The sequence below is a fragment of the Aphidius gifuensis genome, linkage group LG2, assembly GCF_014905175.1.
Source record: "Aphidius gifuensis isolate YNYX2018 linkage group LG2, ASM1490517v1, whole genome shotgun sequence".
NCBI lineage: Eukaryota > Metazoa > Arthropoda > Insecta > Hymenoptera > Braconidae > Aphidius > Aphidius gifuensis.
The window spans coordinates 24934986-24959463 of NC_057789.1; the positions used below are offsets into that span (position 1 = coordinate 24934986).

At 24.9% G+C, this 24478-nt stretch overlaps 6 protein-coding genes across 9 annotated transcripts; 2 read left to right on the forward strand and 4 right to left on the reverse strand.

The window, feature by feature from the left end:
- The first annotated feature begins 48 nt into the window (after positions 1–48).
- On the forward strand, positions 49–3212 carry LOC122849739 (DNA repair and recombination protein RAD54-like). Its single transcript, XM_044148535.1, has 4 exons — positions 49–255; positions 337–1699; positions 1766–1931; positions 2001–3212. Exons 1-4 carry the CDS (start codon positions 253–255, stop codon positions 2824–2826), a joined length of 2358 nt encoding a protein of 785 aa, XP_044004470.1. The 5' UTR covers positions 49–252; the 3' UTR covers positions 2827–3212.
- Positions 3213–3574: 362 nt separating this feature from the next.
- On the forward strand, positions 3575–11525 carry LOC122849738 (protein suppressor of sable-like). 3 transcript variants are annotated; one of them, XM_044148531.1, is made up of 3 exons: positions 3575–5362; positions 7230–7638; positions 7735–11525. In XM_044148531.1, exons 1-3 carry the CDS (start codon positions 5319–5321, stop codon positions 11287–11289), a joined length of 4008 nt encoding a protein of 1335 aa, XP_044004466.1. In that variant the 5' UTR covers positions 3575–5318; the 3' UTR covers positions 11290–11525. The 3 variants fall into 3 exon arrangements, with proteins under 3 accessions (XP_044004466.1, XP_044004468.1, XP_044004467.1); XM_044148533.1 differs by lacking the exon at positions 3575–5362 and adding an exon at positions 6135–6255 and having other exon boundaries at positions 7735–11524; XM_044148532.1 differs by lacking the exon at positions 3575–5362 and adding an exon at positions 6586–6920 and having other exon boundaries at positions 7735–11307.
- A 299-nt stretch (positions 11526–11824) lies between these two features.
- On the reverse strand, positions 11825–12526 carry LOC122849742 (U6 snRNA-associated Sm-like protein LSm8). Its single transcript, XM_044148540.1, has 4 exons — positions 12402–12526; positions 12274–12314; positions 12076–12203; positions 11825–12003 (listed from the first exon to the last, which is right to left on the reverse strand). Exons 1-4 carry the CDS (start codon positions 12430–12432, stop codon positions 11913–11915), a joined length of 291 nt encoding a protein of 96 aa, XP_044004475.1. The 5' UTR covers positions 12433–12526; the 3' UTR covers positions 11825–11912.
- A 473-nt stretch (positions 12527–12999) lies between these two features.
- On the reverse strand, positions 13000–13793 carry LOC122849743. 2 transcript variants are annotated; one of them, XM_044148541.1, is made up of 3 exons: positions 13610–13793; positions 13342–13535; positions 13000–13250 (listed from the first exon to the last, which is right to left on the reverse strand). In XM_044148541.1, the coding sequence occupies exons 1-3, from the start codon at positions 13650–13652 to the stop codon at positions 13155–13157; spliced, it is 333 nt and encodes a 110-aa protein (XP_044004476.1). In that variant the 5' UTR covers positions 13653–13793; the 3' UTR covers positions 13000–13154. The 2 variants fall into 2 exon arrangements, with proteins under 2 accessions (XP_044004476.1, XP_044004478.1); XM_044148543.1 differs by having other exon boundaries at positions 13045–13247.
- Positions 13794–14505: 712 nt separating this feature from the next.
- On the reverse strand, positions 14506–17378 carry LOC122850648 (insulin-like growth factor-binding protein complex acid labile subunit). Its single transcript, XM_044149778.1, has 4 exons — positions 17231–17378; positions 16386–17091; positions 15234–16343; positions 14506–14521 (listed from the first exon to the last, which is right to left on the reverse strand). The coding sequence occupies exons 1-4, from the start codon at positions 17376–17378 to the stop codon at positions 14506–14508; spliced, it is 1980 nt and encodes a 659-aa protein (XP_044005713.1).
- Positions 17379–18802: 1424 nt separating this feature from the next.
- LOC122850649 (chaoptin-like) lies at positions 18803–23948 on the reverse strand. The gene is made up of 6 exons (XM_044149780.1): positions 23818–23948; positions 23338–23455; positions 22709–23265; positions 22296–22633; positions 21110–21267; positions 18803–21039 (listed from the first exon to the last, which is right to left on the reverse strand). The coding sequence occupies exons 1-6, from the start codon at positions 23872–23874 to the stop codon at positions 18803–18805; spliced, it is 3465 nt and encodes a 1154-aa protein (XP_044005715.1). The 5' UTR covers positions 23875–23948.
- Positions 23949–24478: the final 530 nt, after the last annotated feature.

The following is a 24478-nucleotide window of genomic DNA, read 5'->3' on the forward strand; positions in this document are numbered from 1 at the left end:
CCTCTATCTATCGATAAAGAAGAACTTGAAATTTTCTACAAAAGGTGACGCCATTTTGAATGTCTCTAATGAGTTTTCCATCATTTTTCTCATTTTTCGCGGTCTGACCGGTGTTGTTTTGTGTGTGAATAACAAATAAAAAAATTTATAACAACAACAAAGACTGATTTTATTAACAATGATTTGATTCAACATGATCAACAAACACATGCTGTCATATTGATCCAACATCAACAAAAAGCACACATCACAATGGTAAATAAAAATAAAAAATTTTAATATTTGTTTTGTTTTGTTTTATGGTTAAGTTAATAATTACTTTTTTTTATTTATTAGAAACGTTCACATGCACCAAGTGCACTTGGTAAACGTCCACTTTTAGTTAACATTGAAAATAAAATACCAGAACATCGTTTAAAATTAAATTTACCAAAACCAGTTATTATTGGATCAACAAAAACTGATGATTCAACAAATGAACCAAAATTCAAAAGAACAAGATTAACAACAAAACCAAGATCAATAGTAATACAAGATAAAAAGTTAGTACAATTAACAGATAAAGATGTTGCAGCAACACAAGAAGTTATATCTGAACATGAACAAAAAATAAGATCATTATTAAAGAAAAAATTTCAAATACCAATACCAGGTTATCAGTTATCTGGTAGAGCATTAGGTGCAAAATTATCTGGTCCAAGAAGATCATTATGGGATCCATATGAAGCAAATGCACTTGTTGTTTATGAACCACCAGAATTATCAGAACATGAAAGATTAAAAATAGATGAAAGTAAAAAATTAGTACATGTTGTTGTTGATCCATTATTATGTAATGTATTACGTCCACATCAACGTGAAGGTGTTAAATTTATGTATGAATGTGTTACTGGTAAAAGAATTGAAAATGCATATGGTTGTATAATGGCTGATGAAATGGGTCTTGGTAAAACATTACAATGTATAACATTACTTTGGACATTATTAAAACAAGGTCCAGAAGCTAAAGGTTTAATTGAAAAAGCAATAATTGTATCACCAAGTTCACTTGTTAAAAATTGGTACAATGAAATTGGTAAATGGCTTGGTAATAAAATAAAACCATTGGCAATTGATGGTGGTAGTAAAAGTGATATTGATAATAAACTTAATAGTTTTATGAAAACATATGGACGTAGATGTGTTAATCCAGTATTAATAATAAGTTATGAAACATTTAGATTACATGCACATGTATTACATAGTGATGAAGTTGGTCTTGTTTTATGTGATGAAGGACATAGACTTAAAAATTCAGAAAATCAAACTTATCAATCATTAATGGGTCTTAAAGCTAAACGACGTGTATTGTTATCTGGTACACCAATACAAAATGATTTATTAGAATATTTTTCATTAGTACATTTTGTTAATCAAGGTTTACTTGGTACTGCACAAGAATTTAGAAAAAAATTTGAAAATCCAATATTACGAGGACAAGATGCTGCTGCTAGTGATAAAGAAAGAAGTATTGCTGAAGAAAGATTAGCTGAACTTGTTAATGTTGTTAATAAATGTTTAATTAGACGTACATCTGCATTATTATCAAAATATTTACCAATTAAATATGAACTTGTTGTATGTGTTAAAATGACCAAGCTACAAACACAATTATATAAAAATTTTATATCAAGTGAAGCTATTAAAAAATCCATGATAAGTATGTGTATAATTTATAGACAATTTTATATGAATTTTAATTTAATTTTTAATTTTAATTTAACAGATGTTGATGGAGAAAAAAAAAAAGGTGGAAGTTTATCAGCATTATCAGCTATAACATTACTTAAAAAATTGTGCAATCATCCTGATCTTGTTTATGAAAAAATAAAAGAAAATTCCGAAGGCTTTGAAGGTGCTGAAAAGCTATTACCACCAAATTATTCAACAAAGTAAGTTGATGTTTTTGATAGATTTAGATGAAAAAAATATTGTTATTTGATTGTTGTTTTTTGTTGCAGAGATGTTTTGCCTGAAATGTCTGGTAAATTGATGGTTCTTGATACACTTCTTGCATCAATAAAATCAACGACAACTGATAAAATAGTACTTGTATCAAATTACACACAGACACTTGATTTATTTGAAAAACTATGTCGTAAACGTGTTTATCGTTATGTTCGTCTTGATGGTACAATGACAATTAAAAAACGTGCAAAAGTTGTTGAAAATTTTAATGATCCTGTTGGTGGTGATTTTATATTTATGCTTAGTTCAAAAGCTGGTGGTTGTGGATTGAATTTAATTGGTGCAAATCGTTTAGTTATGTTTGATCCTGATTGGAATCCAGCAAATGATGATCAAGCAATGGCACGTGTATGGCGTGATGGACAAAAAAAACCATGTTTTGTTTATCGTTTTCTTTGTACTGGTACTATTGAAGAAAAAATATTTCAACGACAAGCACATAAAAAAGCATTAAGTTCAACAGTTGTTGATCAAGATGAAGATGTTGCACGTCATTTTACACTGACTGATTTACGTGATTTATTTAAACTTGAAGAAAATACTGTATCAGATACACATTCAAAATTTAAATGTAAAAGATGTGTACATGGTATTGAAATTAAAAATCCACCAGAAAATTCAGATTGTAATTCTGATTTATCTGATTGGAGACATTCACATAATCCAAGAAATTTACCTGATATACCATTAAGACAATGTTGGTCATGTGGTATATCATTTGTTTTTCATCATCGTTCTGCTGAAGTTGTCAAAGATAAACCCAAAGAAATTATACAAGAAATAACACAAGATGAATGTAAAAATTATGAAGATGAATAATTAGAAAAATTGTATTATCCTGATAATTCTATTACTATATTTTTTCAAATATTGCTGGCAACATTGAAGTCTGTGTTATCAATTTTCATAAAAAAAAAATAATCAACTCATTAAACATGTAGAAAAATTATAATAAATTATCTCGCTTTCTTATTTTATTAATTAATTTAAAAAAAATTATCATAGACATTTCTTTTTTTCTACTAGAAAATTTATAATTTTTCATTATTAATTTTCATTATTTAATTAACAATAGATAATTTTTCTTTAAATTCATAATAAAATTAATATAAAATTATAACTTTAAAATGAATTATTAAATAAGTTTTTATATTTTTCTAATAAATAATAATAAAAAAATTACGCAATATAGAAAGTAAAAAAAATTATTTTTCATAAATTCATCAACAACTTGGTTAATGTTTTTCGAAATGTCAAGATAATAATAATAAAAATAGTTAACCCATTCGTTGAGGAATTTATTTATTTTTTCTCAACAGCAGGTAATATATAATGGCAAAGAGGGATAGCAAAAAAGAGGGGAAGAAGAAGAAAGAGGAAAAAAAAAATAAGCGAAATGCGTCGTTTTATTATTCAGCTTTGTTCAACACGATGCAACTCACTGGGGGAAATACTGATCACGTGATTGGAATCGAGACTTGTCATTGGTCAAATGTGTGTCATATCCCCACTAGTGGAAAATTTTTTAAGGGAGCGGTTACTTCTCCTCATCGAACATTCTCCCAAATAATGCTCACAATAGTTCCAGATGTGGCCATGTTTAGTTAATCTTTGAAGTTTCTCATAATTATCGATTTTAATTAAAAAAAGAAAATAATCAAATCCAACAAAATAAACAACAATAATTTCTATCATTTAAAGAAATTAATTTCACATTGAAAAATTTTTTTACCAAACCGATATTATTCAACGACCAATAATCTCGTTTTAAAAAAGACAAAATAATTTATAATTATTATTAAACGACTAAATAATATTGTCGAAAATAATAATAATATAACCGCCGATCGCACTCTGCCCAAAAAAAAAAAAAAGAGCACGCTAATATTTTTCTGACAAAAAATATAAAAAAATTTTTATTGTTGGGTTTAATTTGAATAACAAGATTAGTCAAAAGGTTAATAATAAATTATTTTTTTAAAAATAAATAAAATGAAAAAACTTGAAGATAAAATCATCGGTAACGCGTTTGGTTAGAAAAAAAAAAAAAATTTAATATAAAAAAACGAGGTCAATAGTGACATTAGACTATTCATCTCGTTCGCGTCCATTTTTTATTTTTCATTTTCAATTTTCTTAGCATTCAAAATGGAGAAATTTATAACTTGATACATTATTTATCTTAAAAAAAACAATTGTTATCATCCCTTGGGTCATCGGAGTTGTGAACTACACAAAATAATAAGTATAAAAAAAAAGAAAAAAATATATTTAAAAACGAAAAATAAATTGGCTAATTTAATTTTGTTAAATATATTCAAGATTAGTTTGAGGCATTTTTTTTTTGCGTTGCAAATTATATTTATTATCAATAGAATCACGTGATGCAAAATCATTTTTTTGTTTGACAAAAAAAAAAAAAATTATCTGCGCAAGGGAAAATAACGTCCCCACTACGTAAATCAAAAAAAAAAAAAAAAAGAAGCATTTTAATGTCCATCGACACATCGGTGTGTTTAAAAAAATTAAAATCAATGCCACGTCAACTAGAATGACGTTGTTTGTCGTCGTCATCATCAAGAATAATTGAAATAATTATTAAAATTAAAAAAAAATCCTTTCTAAAGATTTAATATAAAAATACGCCTAACCTAAAAAATACCCAGGCTTATTTTTCTGAATATCAAGATAATTATTTGAGTGAGAAAATATCTATTTAAAAAAAAAACTAGTGATATTTATAAAAATAATTAATAAATAATAACAAAGAAAGAGAGTTGGTGGGGAAAAAAATACGAACAAATTTCAAGAAGGGGAACTATTATCAAGTTTTTTTTTTTTTTTTTTTTTTTTGGGGAATGATAATAATACCACACATACACACACACATATACACATAAATATTTTTAATAAATAGCCATATTTATTATTAATAATCCAAGGACAAAATTTATTATTATCCATTTGATGAAATTATTATTTTGATAAAAGTCTTGTTAATTTGTTTGTGTTTGTTAATAATATCAAACAATTAAAATAACCCGACAAATTAATTATAAACAACAAGAGTTTGCTCATATTATTATTATAAAATTATAAATAAAAAGGGCGATAGAGTGTTGGGTCAATTTATTATTAACAAGTGTTTTAAAAACAATAAAAAAAAAACACAAATAAATATTGATAATTTAGACCCGTTTAAAGTATCGGCGGTAATTATAAATAAAAGTTTTAAAATAAATAAAAAAATTAATTTATTAATTAATTTTATTTATTAAAAATATTATAATTAATAATAAAAGGTCGTTATAATGGCACTTGAAAGTGTCCCCGCGGCCGAGAGTCTGATACCAAGGTTTGCTCCAAATTTCTAAGAAAAAAATTTACTTTTTTAATTTAGTTTAAATATGGGAGACATGAATTTATAATTGACTAGTAGAAAAAGGATAAAATATATTTTGATCTATTTTTCTTAATTTTAATTTATATATATATTTTTTTTTTTTCGTCAATGAAGATGATTGCCCAATGTTCCCAGTTAATGTCTACCAGGAGTGACGTCAATTATTTCGACAAAGAAGATGTTAATTATTGTGAAATTACACAAAAAATTTATGAAAAAAAATTATATATATTTATAAAAAAAAGAAAATTAGATCATAATATTGAATGAAAAATTAAGAAAATTTAATTTTCTTTATTTTTTTTTTTTTTTTCGATTGATTATATAATCAGTCATCTTTTTTTCTACTGTCGAAATATTTTTTTTTTTTTTTTTATTATAACAGACGTATTTTTCATTCAGACCTAAAAACATTGGGGGAATTTAAAAAACATATAAATAAATTGCTTGACTGACTTACTGACTGACAATTCATGTGACTAATTAAAAAAAATTTGTTGAAAATAATCAATGGCATGTTCATTGAAAAAAAAAAAAAAAAAGTGAAAATTGACAATTAAAAACAACTATTACTATCTATTTTAATAATTGTTTAACAACAATAATCTTTAATTTTCTATCAAATTATTTTTATCATTTATTTAATTATTGTTTTTTATCATAATGACATTAGCAATGGTGATGGTGATGATGATAATGATGATGATGATAATGAAGCCAAACGAAAATTTAATTTAAAAAAAATGAAATTTAAGTAAATGTTTTTATCAATGATTTAATGAATGTTGATATATATGCAACGATGATGAAAATGCTTGATGATGCTTCACAGAAAATTCGGTAAGGTAAAAATATTAAAAAGACAAAAAAAAAAACACAAAAATAATCATTTTTAGTGTCATGGGGACAACGATTGGCTATTTTTTTATTTTTTCAAAATTTTAATTTTCTTATTAATAAATTAATAATAACTAAGTTATAATTTAACATAAATTTTTTTAAAATTTCTAATTAATTTTCTGTAGATTATTTTCATCTATTAATTAATATTTTTTTTATTTAAAAACAAATATCTTTTATTTTGTTGTAAAAATGAAAAAAAAAAAAACAAATTAATTTTTTTCTTTTTTAAAAAAAAATATATTGTTGGGTTGGCTTTGTCATGGCTAACGATTTTTTTTCTTGCATGATTGAGTTGATGGTGTTGGTGGTGTTGTTGGTGTGGGTGTTGATATTGATGGTAGTGGTGGAGGCTAGTTGATAGACAGAGAGAGAGAGAAGGGAGTTGGGTTTTTGAGTCTTATGTTTTTGGAGTGATTCGTATGACCTTGTTTGATCAAATTAATAATATTGTTTGATCAATAAATATACAATCAAACACCAAATACATGTGCATGATTAAAATACATTTATTATATACTTAAAAAATATAAACAGCCAATTTTTGTCCCTAGCAACGAAATTAATTTTATCAAAAAATTTCTTAAAGGAATGATATGATTTTAATCAGGTGAATGTTTAAAAATACATAAATACTATTTAAACACACATCATCTTCAAGTAAATATTTAAATTTTATATTTAACAAAGAGAAAAAAACTTTTTTCTATTTTTAAAATGATGATTAATGTTTTTTATCAGTATTTATCATCATCAAAGCAAATATGTTTGTAAAAAAAAATGAAATACAGATGTTTCGTTGGCAATCATCATCACTGTTATCATTGTCATCATGATTATGAGGAAAATATGAATTGAAAAATAATGAATATGATTTTCTAATGTTTTTTTTTTTTTTCTTGTTTAAATTAATTTACAGCAATGAGGATGACAATGATGATCTTGAAGATGGTGAAATACAATCAGATGAAGATGATACACCAACTGCACCAGTACCAGTACCAAAACAAAAATCTCCATCACCAAAATTATCATCTTCATCATCAAAATCAACATCATCAAAAAGTAAAAATAAAACATCATCATCATCAACAACAACAACAAGTAGTAATAATGTAAATAAAACAAGTAAATATGGTAAAAATCCATCAGAAGATTGGGCACGTGATGTTGAAAAAGCTCTAAAAGCAGCACTTGAAGATGACAGACCTAAAAATTCAGATAGTAAATCATCAAGAAGTAGTAAAAGTAGCAGTAGTCATAGTAGAAGTAAAAGTAGAAAAAGAACAAGAGAAGAACGTGATGAAGAAAGATCAAAAGAACGAAAGGTAAATAATAATTTTATATATATAAATAAATAAACAACAATAACATCATTAATAACAATAATAATAATTGCATTAATTTGTTTTAAATTGATATAGAAACGTCGTGTAAGTGATGAAGAAAATGGTAATGTTGATGATGACGATGAAATGTTATTTGTACGTGGTGCATCACCAAGTAAAAAAGACATATCAAATTCACCATTATCAAGACGTTCACCACGAAGATCACCATCAAGACGTTCACATGAACGTGATAATTATTATGATTCTGATAATGCATCTGATGATAGAAATGAACGACGTCATCGTGAACGTAATCGTCGTAGTTTAACACCACCAACACAAAAACGAACACAAAGTTCTAAAAATGATCATAATAATGATAGTAATAATAGTAGAAATAATAATAGTAGTAGTAGTAATCGTGGACATGAAAGAAATGATAATAGAAACGATAATAGAAATGATAATAGAAATGATGGTAGGAATGATAATAGAAATGATAATAGAAGTGACAATAGAAATGATAGAAATAATTCAAATAGACGTAATCAAATTGATTTATTACAAGATCCAGAATCAATATGTGTTTATTTTATGCAAGGTAAATGTCAACGTGGTGATGATTGTCCATTTTCACATAATGCATTACCACCACATAAAATGGAATTATGTAAATTTTATTTAATGGATTGTTGTGCTAAAAGAGATAAATGTTTATATATGCATCATGATTTTCCATGTAAATTTTTTCATACTGGTCTTGATTGTGTTGCTGGTAAAAATTGTAAATTTTCACATGAACCACTTGATGAACAATTAAAAAAAATATTATTAAAACATCTTGAAACAGCACCAAAAGAAATACTTGGTGATTTTCCACGTTTAAGTCGTGAAGGTGCATTATTAATGATAAATAATGCATCAAGATATACATCAGGACAAGGACAAGATATTAATACATTAAAAATACCAAGTTTATTTGATTTAGCATTACCAACACCAGCTGGTATTGAATTAAATAATGACAAAGATGATAATAATGATAATAATGAACATTTAAAATCACCAAAATCATCATCAACAACAATTAATAATAATAATAGTAATAATAATAATAATAATAATAATAATAATAATAATGGCAGCAGCAATAATCATAGCAATAGTAATAATAATATAAATAATATGAACAATATTAATAATATTAATAATATGAATAATATGAATAATATGAATAATATTAATAATAATAAAAGAACAAGATGGGGATCTGATAAAGATCGTGTACCACTTGAACAAATAATGTTACTACAATCAGTAACACAATTAGGTATGGCATTTCCAAATGTTGTTACAATGGCAGTACAACAACAAATGCGTCAACGTTTATTACTACAACAATGTCTTAAAAATATGGAACTATCTGGTATTGATTTTACAGCTGATAATAATATACATCCATCTGTTGTTAATCCTAATGAACAACAATTATCAATAATGCAAGGTAATAATTATAATGATGATGGTAATATAAATTATCATGGGCTAAATGATGTATCAAATTTAGCTGGTGAAGCTGCTAAATGGAATAGAGCTGAATTTGATGAACTTAGTGATAAAGAAGAAGAAGAAGGAACAAAACTTGTCATTGAAGTACCAAATGATGATGAAAAATTAAAACTTAATGATGATAATGATAAAAAAATAATAAATAATGATGATATATTATCAAAATTACCAGTTAAAGCACAAGAATTATTTAAAAGAATTCAACAACAACAAAAAAAACTTGAACCAGATGTTAATTTAACAAATGCATCAATTGCAGTTGAAAATGCAATGAAAGAACAAGAAGAATGGTATTCAGATGATAGTGATACTAATGCTAATGATAATGAAGATGACGATGATGATGATGATGATGATGAAGATGGTAATTTACAAATTGTTATAAAAGATCAAGAAAGTCCACAAAAAGAAGCACAAAATAGTATACCACAACCAGCAGTTATTAGTGATACAGTTGGTCATTTAAGTAAAATTGATATTAGTGCTGAGGTTACAAAAATATTATCATCAATAAAACCACAAGTATCATCAAGTAAAAAAAATTTAAGTCATGAATTAACAACAGCAACAACAATAAAAGATGATAATGATAATGCAAATAAACAATCATCAATTATTGATAATAATACATCAAGTCCAATTAATTCACCATCAACAAGTACAATACCAGTATCAAGAGATCCAAGAAGATCAAGAGATCCACGTCAACGTAGACTTGATGAATCATTTGCAACAACAAAACCAACTAGTCCATCAAGAAATGATGTACAAAAAAAAGAAGCAAAATCATCATATAGTCTTGAAACAAGTATATATTCATCTGGTATTACAGATAGTAATATGGATATTGATTTTCGTGGTGGTAGAATGGATCAAGATTTACGTAGACAAGACATGGATTTACGTCAACATTATCAAAATTTTGGTGATACAGATTTACGTAATAATGATGTTGATCTTAGACAAATATTATCATTACCATATAAATCAGTAACATCACATTTACCAGGTCCTGAAATTGATGGTAGTATTGGTTCACATCCACCAGTAACATATAAAGTATATGTTGTTGATATACCACGTCCAAATTATACTGGTTTAAAAATATCTAAAAATGATCCAGCTGTTAAATATGATCCACGTTTACGTAAAATATTTCGTTTAACTAAAAATGATATTGCTGATTCACCAATGTCACCACCACCAGTTAAAATGGATACACCAAAATCACCACCACCACTACCACATTTACCAATGACAATACCACCACCATCATTATCAACAGCAGCAACAACATCAACAACAGTACAGCCAGTAATACGTTCTGATCCACGTATTAAAACACTTGAACTTGCTAATCAATTAACATCATCAACATCAGGCAATAATAGTATGATGGCTGGTTCACTTATTCCTGGACAAAAACAAAATGAAATGCAAATGAGAATTGGTGGTCCAGGTATGCAAGTACCTGGTAATATTAATATTCAAGGATTAGGACAAAATTCAATGATGGCAGGTATGGCACAAAATCCAATGATGGCTGGTATGTTAAATCAATCTGGTAATATACCAGGTGGTGGAGTTGGAGCTGGAGGTCCATTAGCATTAGGTCAAAATAATCAAATGATAAATCCAAATCAAATAAATCCATTTGATCCATTATTTAATAATGGTGGTCCTGGTATTCTTGGTCCTGGACCACCAGTTATTGGCATTGGTTATTCAGATGTTGGACAAAATTATGACGGGCCAAATTATCCACCTAATAATTATAATAATTTTGGACCACATCAGAGTGATGGTATATGGGAAATTGGACAAGCACCAATGAATTTTGGTGGTGATTGGATGAATAATAATAAAAAAAATAATAATGGTGCTTCTAAGAGAAGATGTCGATCAAGAAACAGAAATCGTAATAGAAATCAACAACATCAACAGCAACAACAACAGCAACAACAACAAAAACAGCCACAACAAAATCAACAACAGCAACAACAAAAACAGCCACAACAAAATCAACAACAACAACAAAATTTGGGACCTGTTAATCGTGATAATAAATCACCAGTTTAATTATCATTTAATTAATAAATAATTAATATTAATTAGTATTTAATATTTAAAAAAATTAAAAAAGAAAATTTTCTTTTTTTTTATTTCATTTTTTTATTAAGGCGCTTCTTCTTTCTTTTTTTTTTTTTTCATTATTTAATAGTGAAGAGAAATAAAACTAACTAACTATTGTATTATTATTATTAATATTTGCAAAAAAAAAAAAAATTTTTATATGAAAAAAAAAAAATAAAAGGAATTATTAAATAAGATAATAAAAAAATAACACAGCTCAATATTAATAATTATAAAATGTTTTTTGTTTATAAAAAAAAAAATTATTGTTAAATGACTTAATACTTCCAAGATAATGATTAAATAAAAATTATTATATACGTATATTACTCAAAATATATAATTAAAAAATAATTGAGATTTGTTATTAATTTATTAATTGATCGCTTTGATATTGTAAATATTTAATTATAATTATTTGACATGATTAATTGCGATCAATAAATTATGAAATAAAAATTTAAGAATTACGAAAAAAAAATTAATAAAAATGTTTTTATTTATTTAATTAATTAATATAATTTACTGTTATTATTTTTGTATATTTAATTAAAAAATTTATTTATATTTTAATGAGCTACTGATGTTAATGGATCTGCTTTGATTGAAGATAAATCAATTCTTGAATCTATATCATCATCAAGTTCACCGACAATTGCTCTGTAAATAACATACAAATAATATTAATAATTTTTTAGATTGTTTATTGATTGTTGTTAATTTAATACTTACACATTATCACCTCTAATAATATGTAAACCTAGAACAACTTGTTCAACACCTTGATTCATACTGTAAACTCTTTCATGTGATTCATCAAGAATCAAATTAATTGTCTGATCGAAACCCTTTAATGTTCCCTAAAATAATAATTTTATTATTATACAATTATTAATTATTAATTAGTTATTTAATTTTTTAATTACTTACTATGAAATTTCTACCATCAGAGGTGATTATTGATACAGTATCTAAATAAATAATAGTCAAGGTTAACCTATAAATATTGACAAATAATTTTATGATTTTTATGATTATTTTTTAATTAAAAAGGATACGATTTACGTAACTTTCAAGTCCTGATGCCATTTTTGTTATTTTTTATTATAAATAAATAAACAAAGATAATTAATTTGTTTAATAAAAAAATTAATAATCTCAATTTGTTGTATATTTTTTTTGTTTTTCAAACAACAAACTTTTTACAATTTAATTAACAAAGTTTTTTATTTTATTTATCAGACAATCAGGTTTTAAAAAATAATATTTATTTTGTTTAAATAATATCAATTTGTTTTAAATAAATTGCTTGTTTACGTTGAAAATATATTTTGGAGTATTTTTTTTTTGTGTGTTGTTGTTTCACTCGTTTTTTTTTTTTTTATCTTTGTCAAACAACTGCGCATGTCTATCAAAGTTTAATAAAAAAAAAAAAAGAATTTCCAATTAAATTAACTTAATTAATTGTCCAATTTTAAATATTTATGTGAAAAATTATTAATTCTATTATTGTCAACTTTATTTTTACCATTCATTCATTGTTAGAAATAATTAATAATAATTTTTTTTGTCACAACAACAAACCTAAACACGAAATTTAATTTAATTTTACAATGTAATTGGGTACTGTATAAAAAAGTAGAAATAATAATTAAATTTTTATTATTTAATTATGATAAATTTTATGTTTTATTGTGATTAGTTTTTTTCTTTTTTTAAATTAGTTTTTATATAATACAAGATGATTTCAAACAATAGGATTATAATAAATAATATATCAAGATTAATTTCAAAGATTAACGAAAACTAGATCAACTTTGTTTTTTATTATCAATATTATCAGTTTTTAGTTGATCTTTTTTGTATATGGTTCTTCGATCATCATCATCATCATCATCCATCGTCTTCTGTAAAAAAAAGTAATAGGTATATTGTCAGTTATAGGATAATACATTGTCAGTTCTTAAAAAAAAAAAAAAAAGGTTGATGAATACTTACTACTTGAATGTACGCGAACGACATAAGGCCGACAACTGAAGCCACCATTACAGCCGTCCCAACTAAAATGAAATCACCCACTTTTTTGAGTATAATCTTTTTATTAACGTATGCCGCATGGATCACTTGTCGAAATTTTCCATCTGATTTTTGGAGTACATTTGGACTCGGTTCTGCGAATTTTTTAACACCATCTAAAACAATTAATAATTATCAAGTATTATTTTTAAAAATTTAAAATTAACCTGGACAATATTAATAAACTTACACTGTGACAATTTAAGTAATGACTGACGCAATAGGTTCAACATGTTTGCTGATATATACTGACTTGAAGACGCAGTTCTCAAAAAGACAATGAAGCAACAAAGCAGAGTAGCAGACAGACTGAAGACCTGAGTAGAGGTCTGACTTCTGAGATTGACTTTTACTTGTAGTAGTGTAGTTGTAGATCTATGTAAATATGTATGCAGTACTGCACTGACCAATAATGACTAACGACTATTGGCTAATGACCAGTGATGACCAGTTCAAGACAATATATAGACACTTTGAAGTTGACTATTCATTTAGTCATTAACTTCCCCTCTACGTCACTATTTCTCGATAGATAACAATTAAAAAAACAATTATAAATATGAAAAAAAAAATATAATGTAAAAAAAATAGTTGGTGCTTTCACCTGACTTTAAATATTGACAATTTAATTTGAATAAATAATTAAAATCTTGAACGTTTCATACTGTTTATATAAATGATAATTGTTTATTTTAATTTTGCCAACAATTGAGTATATTAATTATTGTTATTAATATTATTTATCAGTAAATTATCCACTGATTTGATGTTCATTTAAATACACGAGGATGCATGTACAAAATTAATTTTTTTAAAAGCCAACAAAAAAAAGAAAAAGAATTTAAATACATAGAATGTGTAGCAACAATTAAGATTAATTATTAAAACATTTAAATAAGTGTTCATTAGAATATTTAAATAAAGTATGTATATTTAATTTTGTAATTCAAATGTTTTAATAAATCCTAATTGTTACACATTCTATATTTATTAATTTATTTTTTGTTTAAATTTTAATTTTTATATTTTAAATAATGTCACTTTAAAATTACAGGTTTTTTTTTATTTTTAAAATTTTATTATTAATTATCTAAATGAGATACTATAATTCATACAAAATAAATATTAATTAATTAGTTAATTTTTTTTAGTTTAATTATTAAAAAAAATTGAAACATTGATTGAAAATAGCAATCGTTGTCATTTATAATATCATATTGATCAGATACATTATAAGTTATATCTAATTTTTTTAGATATAGTTAAAGGTATTGAAATTTAAATAAATGCTCATTAGAATATTTTAATAATGTTTATAGATTTAATTTTGTAATTCAGATGTTTTAATGAATTCTAATTATTACACATTTTATTTATTAATTTCTTTTGAGCAATCCTCGTTATTCGTATCATACTGAACAGATGCATTGTATGATTCTTGATTGATGATATTAAAAATAGATTCTTCATAAATTTCAGTTATATAAAATTGATTAAGACCAATATTAAGCGAATGTAGAGCCTTTAAATTCCTAAAAACTTCAAGCTTAATTTTACTCAATATGTTTGAGTGTAAACTCAAGTATTCAAGTTTTGTATTTTCATTAAAAATATCGATTGGAAGATCTGTTAAGATATTTTTACTCATAAGTAATATTTCCAAATTGTATAAATTATTGAAAGTTTTAGGATCGAGACCCAACAGTGAATTTGATTGAACATTTAATTCAATTAAAGATGTTAATCCTGTAAATATTTCTCGTGAAAGAAATTTTAAATTATTATTTTGCAAATGTAAAAATTGAAGCTCAAACAAATTTTTAAAAGTATGAGCCTCAAGACATGTAAGTTCATTGGATCCCAAATCCAAGTTTATCAGGTTTTCCAATCCATTGAATATTTCTTGTGAAAGATGTGTTAATTTATTAACACTGATATTTAAAGATGCCAGTTTGGACAAGTGTTGAAAAGTATTTGGCACAATACTTGTCAGTTTGTTTGATTGTAAATTTAATTGTCTTAAAGATTTCAATTCATTAAATACTCCTGGTGAAAGAGTTGTTAAATTATTTTGACTTAAATCTAATTCTTTAAGATTGGCCAAGCTGCTAAAAGTATCAGGCTCAATGTTTGTCAGCTTGTTTGATTGTAAATCCAGCTCTTCTAGAGATTCCAATCCATTAAATATTTCTTGTGAAAGGATTGTTAAATAATTACCATTGAGTTTTAATTCATAAAGATTGGTCAAGTCATTGAAAATATTAGGCTTGAGATGATCCAATTGATTTAATGACAAATTTAGACGACGTAGTGATTTCAATCCATCAAAAACTCCAGGTGGAAGATATGTTAAATTATTATTGCTGATATCTAAATAGATGATATTGGACAAATTGTTAAATGTTTCAGCCTCAAGACTTAGTAGTTTGTTTGAATGTAAATCCAATATAGTTAGAGATTCCAATCGAGTGAATATTCTTGGTGGAAGATATGTTAAATTATTATTATTCATTCTCAATTCATTGAGATTGGGCAAGCTATCAAAAATATCAGTCTCAATAATAATCAGTTTGTTCCAGCCCAATGACAAATGACTCAGACATTTTAATTCATCAAATATACCATGTGGTAGATAAGCCAAGCTGTTACGACTGATGTTTAATTTGTAGAGCTTGGATAATGTGTTAAAGATATTAGGCTCAAGATAATCGAGTTCATTTGATTCTAAATTTAACGAATTTAGCAGCTCTAATCCATCAAATAATTCTTGTGGAAGAGTTGTTAAATTATTATTATTTATTTTTAATTCCCAGAGCTTGGACAAGGCAAAGAATGTGTAAGGGCGAATACTTTCCAGTTGATTATAATTTATATTCAACCAACGTAGTGATGTCAAGCCAAAAAATAATTCCTCTGGAATAGATCTTAAATAATTATTGTTGATATTTAAATATTCAAGATTTGACAATTTAATGAAAATGTTAGAGTCAAGATCTTCCAGTTGATTTGATTCCAAGTCTAACCAAGTCAGTGAATTTAATCCTCTGAATATATCTTGTGGAAGTGACGATAAACTGTTACTATTAATTTTTAATTCTTCAAGATTGGACAAATTTTTAAAGGTATCAGGCTCAATCTTTTTCAGGTTGTTTGTTTGTAAATATAATTTTTCTAAAGATTTCAATCCATTAAATACACCTTGTGGAAGAGATGTTAATTTATTATTATTTAAGCTTAGTTTGTAGAGGTTGGATAAATCATTGAATATATCAGGTTCAAGACTTGTAAGTCCATTTGATTCCAAGTGTAACCAATGTAATGATGTCAAGCCAATGAATAATTCTTTTGGAAGAACTGTTAAATTATTTTTTTTCAAATCTAAATATTGAAGATTTGACAAGTTATTAAAAATTTTAGGCTCAAGATCTTTCAGTTTATTTGATTCCAAATCCAAAAAACGTAATGATTTTAATCCATTGAATAATTCTTGAGGAAGGGATTTTAAATTGTTGTCATTGATTTTTAATTCATTGAGATTGACCAAGTTGGTGAATACATTGGCATCAAGATGTGTCAATTGATTTGATTCCAAATTCAATTCACAAAGTAAATCCAGTCCATTGAAAACTCTTTTTGGAAGTGATGTTAATTTTTTTTTACTCATATCAATTTCTGTCGTTGAAGAACAAACATTTTCCATGTAAAAAATCGAAAGTGGATCACAAAAATATTTTTTGTATGTTAATTCTAAAACATAAATTTAATATAAATAATTTTTTTAATAATTACAGCTTAAATAAAAATAACTCACCTTCAGTTGTCGATTGCTTTTTAGATATGTCATTATCAAATGGTTCATCTGCAACTTGACCTTGTAATTTTAATTCATCAACAAGTGGTCTCATTTCATCATCTGTATGTTCTTCTAACACAACATCCTCATCAACGTCAACCATCATTTTGTTATTATTTTTTCTGTAAATAATAATGTTTAATAAATTATATCAAAGTGTCATTATCAAGTTTTAATATTTTAAAGAAAATGCCTTTTTTTTTCACACAAAAATAAATAAATAAAAAATTTGAAGTAATAGTTTTTACTTACCAACGATTTCGCGCTTTTTTAAATTAACTTGAGATAAAAAAAAAATTGGGTGTTATGTTAATTAAATATTTGTCAAGAACATAGTAAGACACGATATGTGCTGTCATCAACGTTTTGTACAGAAATACTGGGAAATACACATAACTCAAGCAAAGCATCCAAAGCATACCTCAAGAAAGCTCGACATTTTTAGCAATTTTTAGCAGGTCCCCACAAGTTATAGCCACGTGCTTTTATTTAAAAATGAATGAAAAATTAAATGAGTGATGGAAACAAACCATAATTTGTTTTTTCTATAAGAAAAAGAAACTAGAATATATAGTGAATATTTTTTTTCCCTCAAAAATTAATATTCAATTCAATTCATTGTAATATGTATACATTATAAATTTTAATAATTAATAATTATACAATCTAATATTACCAAAAATTAAAAAACCAATTAAAAAACCTAGTATAATAATTTATTATTATTAATATTATTTATTAGTAAATTGAATACATAGAACAAGTGTTGTAACAATTGAGATTAATTATTAGAAAATTTAAATGAATTGTTTATATATTAGCACATTTGCTACATTTGAATGAAGGATATATATTTAATTTTTTAATACAAATGTTTTGATAATTCCTAATTGTTACACATTCTATATTCATTAATTTATTTTTTGTTTAAATTATAATTTTTATATTTTAAATATTGTCACTTTAAAATTACATTTTTTTTTTTAATTTTAAAAATTTTATTATTAATTATCTACATGAGATATATTGATGAAATACATTGTATGTTTCTTGCTTAATACTTATAATAACAGATTCTTTATAAATTTCAGTTAAATTAAATTGATTATTTTGAATATTGAGCTGATATAATTGAGTCAAATTGTTAAAAACTCGAGGCTCAATTTCACTAAACTTGTTTGATTGTAAACACAAAGCTCCAAGTTCTTTATTATTATTAAAAATATCAAATGGAAGATCTGTTAAGTTATTATAACTTATATCTAATTTTTTAAATAGTTAAAATTATTGAAATTTAAATAAATGCTCATTAGAGTATTTTAATAAAGTATAAGTATATATTTAATTTTGTAATTCAGATGTTTTCATGAATTCTAATTATTACACATTTTATTTATTTATTTTTTGTGAGCAATCCTCATTATTTGTATCATACTGAACAGATGCATTGTATGATTCTTGATTGATGTTATTAAAAATAGATTCTTTATAAATTTCAGTTGAATTAAATTAATTACGTCCAATATTAAGCTAGGGTATAGTCTTTAAATTGCTAAAAAAATCAGGCTCAGGTTTACTAATTATGTTTGAGTGAAAACTCAAGTATTCAAGTTTTGTATTTTCATTAAAAATATTATTTGGAAGACGTCTTAAGATATTTTTACTCATAAATAATACTTCCAAATTGTATAAATTATTGAAAGTATCATGATCAATACCTGACAGTGAATTTGATTGAACATTTAATTCAATTAAAGATGTTAATCCTGTAAATATTTCTCGTGAAAGAAATTTTAATTTATTACATTGCAAATGTAAAATTTGAAGCTCAAACAAATTTTTAAAAGTATTAGCCTCAAGACATGTAAGTTTATTGGATCTCAAATCCAACTTTATCAGGTTTTCCAATCCATTGAATATTTCTTGTGAAAGATGTGTTAATTTATTAACACTGATATTTAAAGATGCCAGTTTGGACAAGTGTTGAAAAGTATTTGGCTCAATACTTGTCAGTTTGTTTGATTGTAAATTCAATTGTCTTAAAGATTTCAATTCATTGAATACTCCTGGTGAAAGAGTTGTTAAATTATTTTGACTTAAATTTAATTCTCTAAGATTGGCCAAGCTGCTAAAAGTATCAGGCTCAATGTTTGTCAGCTTGTTTGATTGTAAATCCAGCTCTTCTAGAGATTCCAATCCATTAAATATTTCTTGTGAAATGATTGGTAAATAATTTTCATTGAGTTTTAATTCAGAAAGATTGGTCAAGTGATTGAAAATATAAGGCTCGAGATATGTCAATTGATTTGACGACAAATTTAAATGACGTAGTGATTTTAATCCATCAAAAACTCCATATGGAAGAAGTATTAAATTATTTTTGCTGATATCTAAATAGGTGATATTAGACAAATTGTTAAATGTTCCAGCCTCAAGATTTGTTAGTTTGTTTGAATTTAAATCCAATATAGTCAGAGATTTCAATCCATTGAATATTCTTGGTGGAAGTGATGTTAAATCATTATTATTGATTCTCAACTCGTTGAGATTGGACAAGCTATCAAAAATATCAGTCTCAAGAATAAAAAGTTTGTTCCGGTCCAATGACAAATGACTGAGACATTTTAATTCATCAAATATACCATGTGGTAGATAAGCCAAGCTGTTACGACTGATGTTTAATTTGTAGAGCTTGGTTAATTTCTTAAATATATTAGGCTCAAGATAATCCAGTTTATTTGATTCTAAATTTAACGAATTTAGCAGCTTCAATTCATCAAATAATTCTGGTGGAAGAGTTGTTAAATTATTATTATTTATTTTTAATTCCCAGAGCTTGGACAAGACAAAGAATGTATAAGGGCTAATACTTTCCAGTTGATTATAATTTATATTCAACCAACGTAGAGATTTCAAGCCAAAAAATAATTCCTCTGGAATAGATCTTAAATAATTATTTTTGATATCTAAATATTCAAGATTTGACAAGTTATTGAAAGTACTAGAGTGAAGATGTGCCAGTCGATTTGCATTCAAGTCTAACCAAGTCAGTGAATTTAATCCATTGAATATATCTTGTGGAAGTAATAATAAACTGTTACTATTAATTTTTAATTCTTCGAGACTGGACAAATTTTTGAAGGTATCAGGCTCAATTTTTTCCAGGTTGTTTGATTGTAAATACAATTTTTCTAAAGATTTCAATCCATTAAATACACCTTGTGGAAGAGATGTTAATTTATTATTATTTAAGCTTAATTTGTGGAGGTTGGATAAATCATTGAATATATCAGGTTCAAGCTTTGTAAGTCCATTTGATTCCAAGTGTAACCAATGTAGTGATGTCAAGCCAATAAATAATTCTTTTGGAAGAACTGTCAAATTATTTTTTTTCAAATCTAAATATTGAAGATTTGACAAGTTATTGAAAATTTTAGGCCCAAGATCTTTCAGTTTATTTGATTCCAAATCCAACCAACGTAGTGATTTTAATCCATTGAATGATTCTTGTGGAAGTGATTGTAAATCATTGGCATTGATTTTTAATTCATTTAGATTGACCAAGTTGGTGAATACATTGGCAACAAGATGTGTCAATTGATTTAATTCCAAATTTAATTCACAGAGTAAATCCAGTCCATTAAAAACTCTTTTTGGAAGTGATGTTAATTTTTTTTTACTCATATCAATTGCTTTGGTTGAAGAACAAACATTTTCCATATAAAAAACCGAAGTTGGATCACAAAAGTATTCTTTGTATGCTGTTGCTAAAACATAAATTTAATAAAAATTATTTTCTTATTAATAACAGTTTAAATAAATATAAAAATAACTTACTTTTAATTGTTGATTGCTTGTCATTATCAAATGGTTCATCTGCAACTTGACCTTGTAATTTTAACTCATCAACAAGTGGTCTCATTTCATCATCAGCTGTTTGTTCTTCTAATACAACATCCTCATCAACGTTAACCATGATTTTGTTATTATTTTTTCTGTAAATAATAATGTTTAATAAATTATATCAAATGTCATTATCAAGTTTTAATATTTTAAAGAAAATACCTTTTTTTTTTTACACAACAATAAATAAATAAAAAATTTAAAATAATAGTTTCTACTTACCAACGATTTTGCGGTTTTTCAAATTAACTTGAGATAAAAAAAAATTGGTTATGTTAATTAAATATTTGTCAAGAAATTAGTAAGACGTATCATCAACGTTTTGTACAGATATACTAGGAAATATTTATGATTCAACCAACACATGCCTCAGGAAAACTCGAAATTAGTAATAGCAACTCCCCACAAATTATAGCCACGTGCTTTTATTTATGAAATGAATGAAAAATAAAATGAGTGATGGAAACAAACCATAATTCGTTTTTTCTAGGAAAAAGAAACTAGAAAATATATAGTAAATATTTTTTTTTCCCTCAAAAATTAATATTTAAATCAATTCATTGTAATAATTATATATTAATAATTAATTATTATACATTTTAATATTACCAAAAATTAAAAAACTAATTATTATTATTATTATTAATATTATTTATCAGTAGATTAAATACATAAAAAGTGTTGTAACAATTGAGATTAATTATTAGAAAATTTAAATGAAATGTTTATTAGCACATTTGCACATTTGAATGAAAGATATATATTTAATTTTTTGATACAAATGTTTTGATAAATCCTAATTATTACATATTCTATTAATTCATTTGTTTTTTGTTTAAATTATAATTTTTATATTTTGAATATTGTCACTTTAAAATTACAGTTTTTTTTTTTATTTTTAAAATTTTATTATTGATTTTCTACATGAGATACTATAATTCATACAAAATAGGAATTAATTAATTAATTAATTTTGTTTAGTTTAATTATTGAAAATAATTAATAAATTGTTTGAAAAAAGCAATCCTTGTCATTTATAATATCATATTGATCAAATTCATTGTATGTTTCTTGCTTGATACTTTTAATAACAGATTCTTTATAAATTTCAGTTAAATTAAATTGATTATTTTGAATATTGAGCTGATATAATTGAGTCAAATTGTTAAAAACTTGAGGTTTAATTTCACTAAACTTGTTTGATTGTAAACACAAATCTCCAAGTTCTTTATTATTATTAAAAATATCAATTGGAAGATGTGTTAAGTTATTATAACTTAAATCTAAGCTTTGTAAATTGTAAAAATTATTAAAAGTATCAAGCTCGAGATGTATCAGTGTATTTGATCTAACATTTAATCCAATTAAAGATGTTAATCTTGTAAACATTTCTCGTGAAAGAAATGTTAAATTATTATTTTGCAAATGCAAAATTTCAAGCTTATACAAATTTTTAAAAGTATCAGCTTCAATATATGTAATTTTATTTGATGCCAAGTCCAAGTTTTCTAGGGATCTCAATCCATTAAATACTAGTTGTGGAAGATATGTTAATTTATTATTCCTGAGAAGTAAATATTTAAGATTACCCAGGTAATAGAATAAATCAGGTTTGATATGTGTCAACTTGTTTGATTCCAATGTCAAATATGTTAGCTTTGTCAAACTATCAAATATACATTGTGGAATATATGTTAAATTATTATTTGAAAGATCTAAAACATCGAGGCTGATCAAGTCTTTGAAAATAGTTGAGTCAAGACGTGTCAGATTATTTAATTTTAATGACACTCGTTTTAGCTTTGTCAATCCCTTAAATATATTTTTTGGAAGAGACGTTAATTTATTATCATCCAGGAATATAGATTCAATTTCAGTCAGGTTACTAAACAAATCAGGTTCAAGAGTTGTCAAATTGTTTTCACTAAAAATCACATCACCTGCATTATCAAATCCATAGAAAATATCTGATGGAAGAGATGTTAAATTTCTTCTACTTAAACGATGAAAGGGTTTTAAGTATCTACTACAAGTATATGGTTCATAATAAATAGTACTTGAATTACAAAAGTATTTATGGCATGTTTGTTCTGAAACAATAAAAATTTTAAATTTTAAAAAAAATCTTTTTAATAATTAAAGTTGAAAAATTAATAACTTACTTCGAGCTATTGATTGATCATCAGGCAAGGAATATATGGCAGGTAGAACATGGTCCTCAGTTATTGAACAATAACTTACTATATCACGATATTCATAATAGCGTGTTGACAATGCTCCCTAAAATTAAATTTTAAAAATAAATGCATTAAAATTTTTTTAATTACACAGTAAAAATATGTCGTTAATTATTTATAATATTAAATTATGGTAATTTTTTGTTTTTTATTATTAAAAAAATCAATTAAAAAAAACATGTTTACATAAACAATAATAATTGTGTAAAATAAATTTTAAAAAATGTTTTAAGCTTGAAATATTTTTATAAATATAATATAATGATTAAATATTTTTATATTATTTAAAAAAAAAATAAATAAACCATGTGTTTGCATGATTAACGTGACGCGTGTTTTAATTGATAATTTAATTTTTTTTCCATAACGTTATAAAATTTATTTTAAATTATTATTTTTAATTACCCCAATTAGACAATTTATCAAGACTGCAATAATTATGGATCTCGTCATCATCATCATCAGCTTGATAATGAGTTTCAATGAACAGTGGTCAACTGATCACGTTGCAATTTGCAAAAAATTTATTTTGCACAGGTATTTTCACAGGTTATGGAGATGAAATTAGTGCTTTCTTTTTTGGCAAATTCATGAATTTTCAACACCATGAAAGCCTATAAAAATTCAATAGAAACCTGTATACCACATGGTACCACACGCAGGTGTAGCATTTTTGCATAGAGATTTACAATAGAAAGATACACAATAGAGTGTCTCTCCTCTCTCTCCCTCTCAATCAAAGCTATAGAAATATTATTAACAAAAAAAAAGAAGAATATAAATAAAATATCTAACAATCAAGATTCATTAAAACATAAATTTTATTTAAATATTTTGTGAATTTAATAAAAAAACAATACTGATCCTAATAATATTATTTAAAAATAGCAGCTTTTTATTAATTGCATTTATTATTAATTTAATACTCAAGCACTATCACCTCTAATAATAATATGTAAAACTAGAACAACTTGTTCATTTATATTTCATTGGACAACATGGTGTTTTTTAATTTTCTATTTTTTTTTATTCACTTATTATTGATCTCAAAAAATATAGAAACAAA

Bases quoted from the DNA above. Each gene is read 5' to 3' on its own strand.
- LOC122849738 (XM_044148531.1), top strand. From the start codon at position 5,319: ATGGCACTTGAAAGTGTCCCCGCGGCCGAGAGTCTGATACCAAG. The intron at 5,363-7,229 runs GTTTGCTCCAAA...ATTAATTTACAG, and splicing joins GCCGAGAGTCTGATACCAAG to CAATGAGGATGACAATGATG. The intron at 7,639-7,734 runs GTAAATAATAAT...AAATTGATATAG, and splicing joins AAAGATCAAAAGAACGAAAG to AAACGTCGTGTAAGTGATGA.
- LOC122850648 (XM_044149778.1), bottom strand. From the start codon at position 17,378: ATGATGGTTGACGTTGATGAGGATGTTGTGTTAGAAGAACATACAGAT. The intron at 17,092-17,230 runs GTGAGTTATTTT...CTTCAACGACAG, and splicing joins AAAGCAATCGACAACTGAAG to AAATTGATATGAGTAAAAAA. The intron at 16,344-16,385 runs GTCAAATCTTGA...TAATTATTTAAG, and splicing joins TCTAACATTTTCATTAAATT to ATCTATTCCAGAGGAATTAT.
- LOC122849739 (XM_044148535.1), top strand. The intron at 1,700-1,765 runs GTATGTGTATAA...TTAATTTAACAG, and splicing joins TATTAAAAAATCCATGATAA to ATGTTGATGGAGAAAAAAAA. The intron at 1,932-2,000 runs GTAAGTTGATGT...TTTTTGTTGCAG, and splicing joins CCACCAAATTATTCAACAAA to AGATGTTTTGCCTGAAATGT.
- LOC122849743 (XM_044148541.1), bottom strand. From the start codon at position 13,652: ATGTTGAACCTATTGCGTCAGTCATTACTTAAATTGTCACAGT. The intron at 13,536-13,609 runs GTAAGTTTATTA...TAATTGTTTTAG, and splicing joins ATTACTTAAATTGTCACAGT to ATGGTGTTAAAAAATTCGCA. The intron at 13,251-13,341 runs GTAAGTATTCAT...TTTTTTTTACAG, and splicing joins CGTTCGCGTACATTCAAGTA to AAGACGATGGATGATGATGA.
- LOC122850649 (XM_044149780.1), bottom strand. From the start codon at position 23,874: ATGATGATGATGACGAGATCCATAATTATTGCAGTCTTGATAAATTGT. The intron at 23,456-23,817 runs GTAATTAAAAAT...ATTTAATTTTAG, and splicing joins TGATAAATTGTCTAATTGGG to GGAGCATTGTCAACACGCTA. The intron at 21,040-21,109 runs GTAAGTTATTTT...TTTATGTTTTAG, and splicing joins CAAGCAATCAACAATTAAAA to CAACAGCATACAAAGAATAC.
- LOC122849742 (XM_044148540.1), bottom strand. From the start codon at position 12,432: ATGGCATCAGGACTTGAAAGTTACGTAAATC. The intron at 12,204-12,273 runs GTAAGTAATTAA...TTATTATTTTAG, and splicing joins CTGATGGTAGAAATTTCATA to GGAACATTAAAGGGTTTCGA. The intron at 12,004-12,075 runs GTAAGTATTAAA...TGTTATTTACAG, and splicing joins ATTATTAGAGGTGATAATGT to AGCAATTGTCGGTGAACTTG.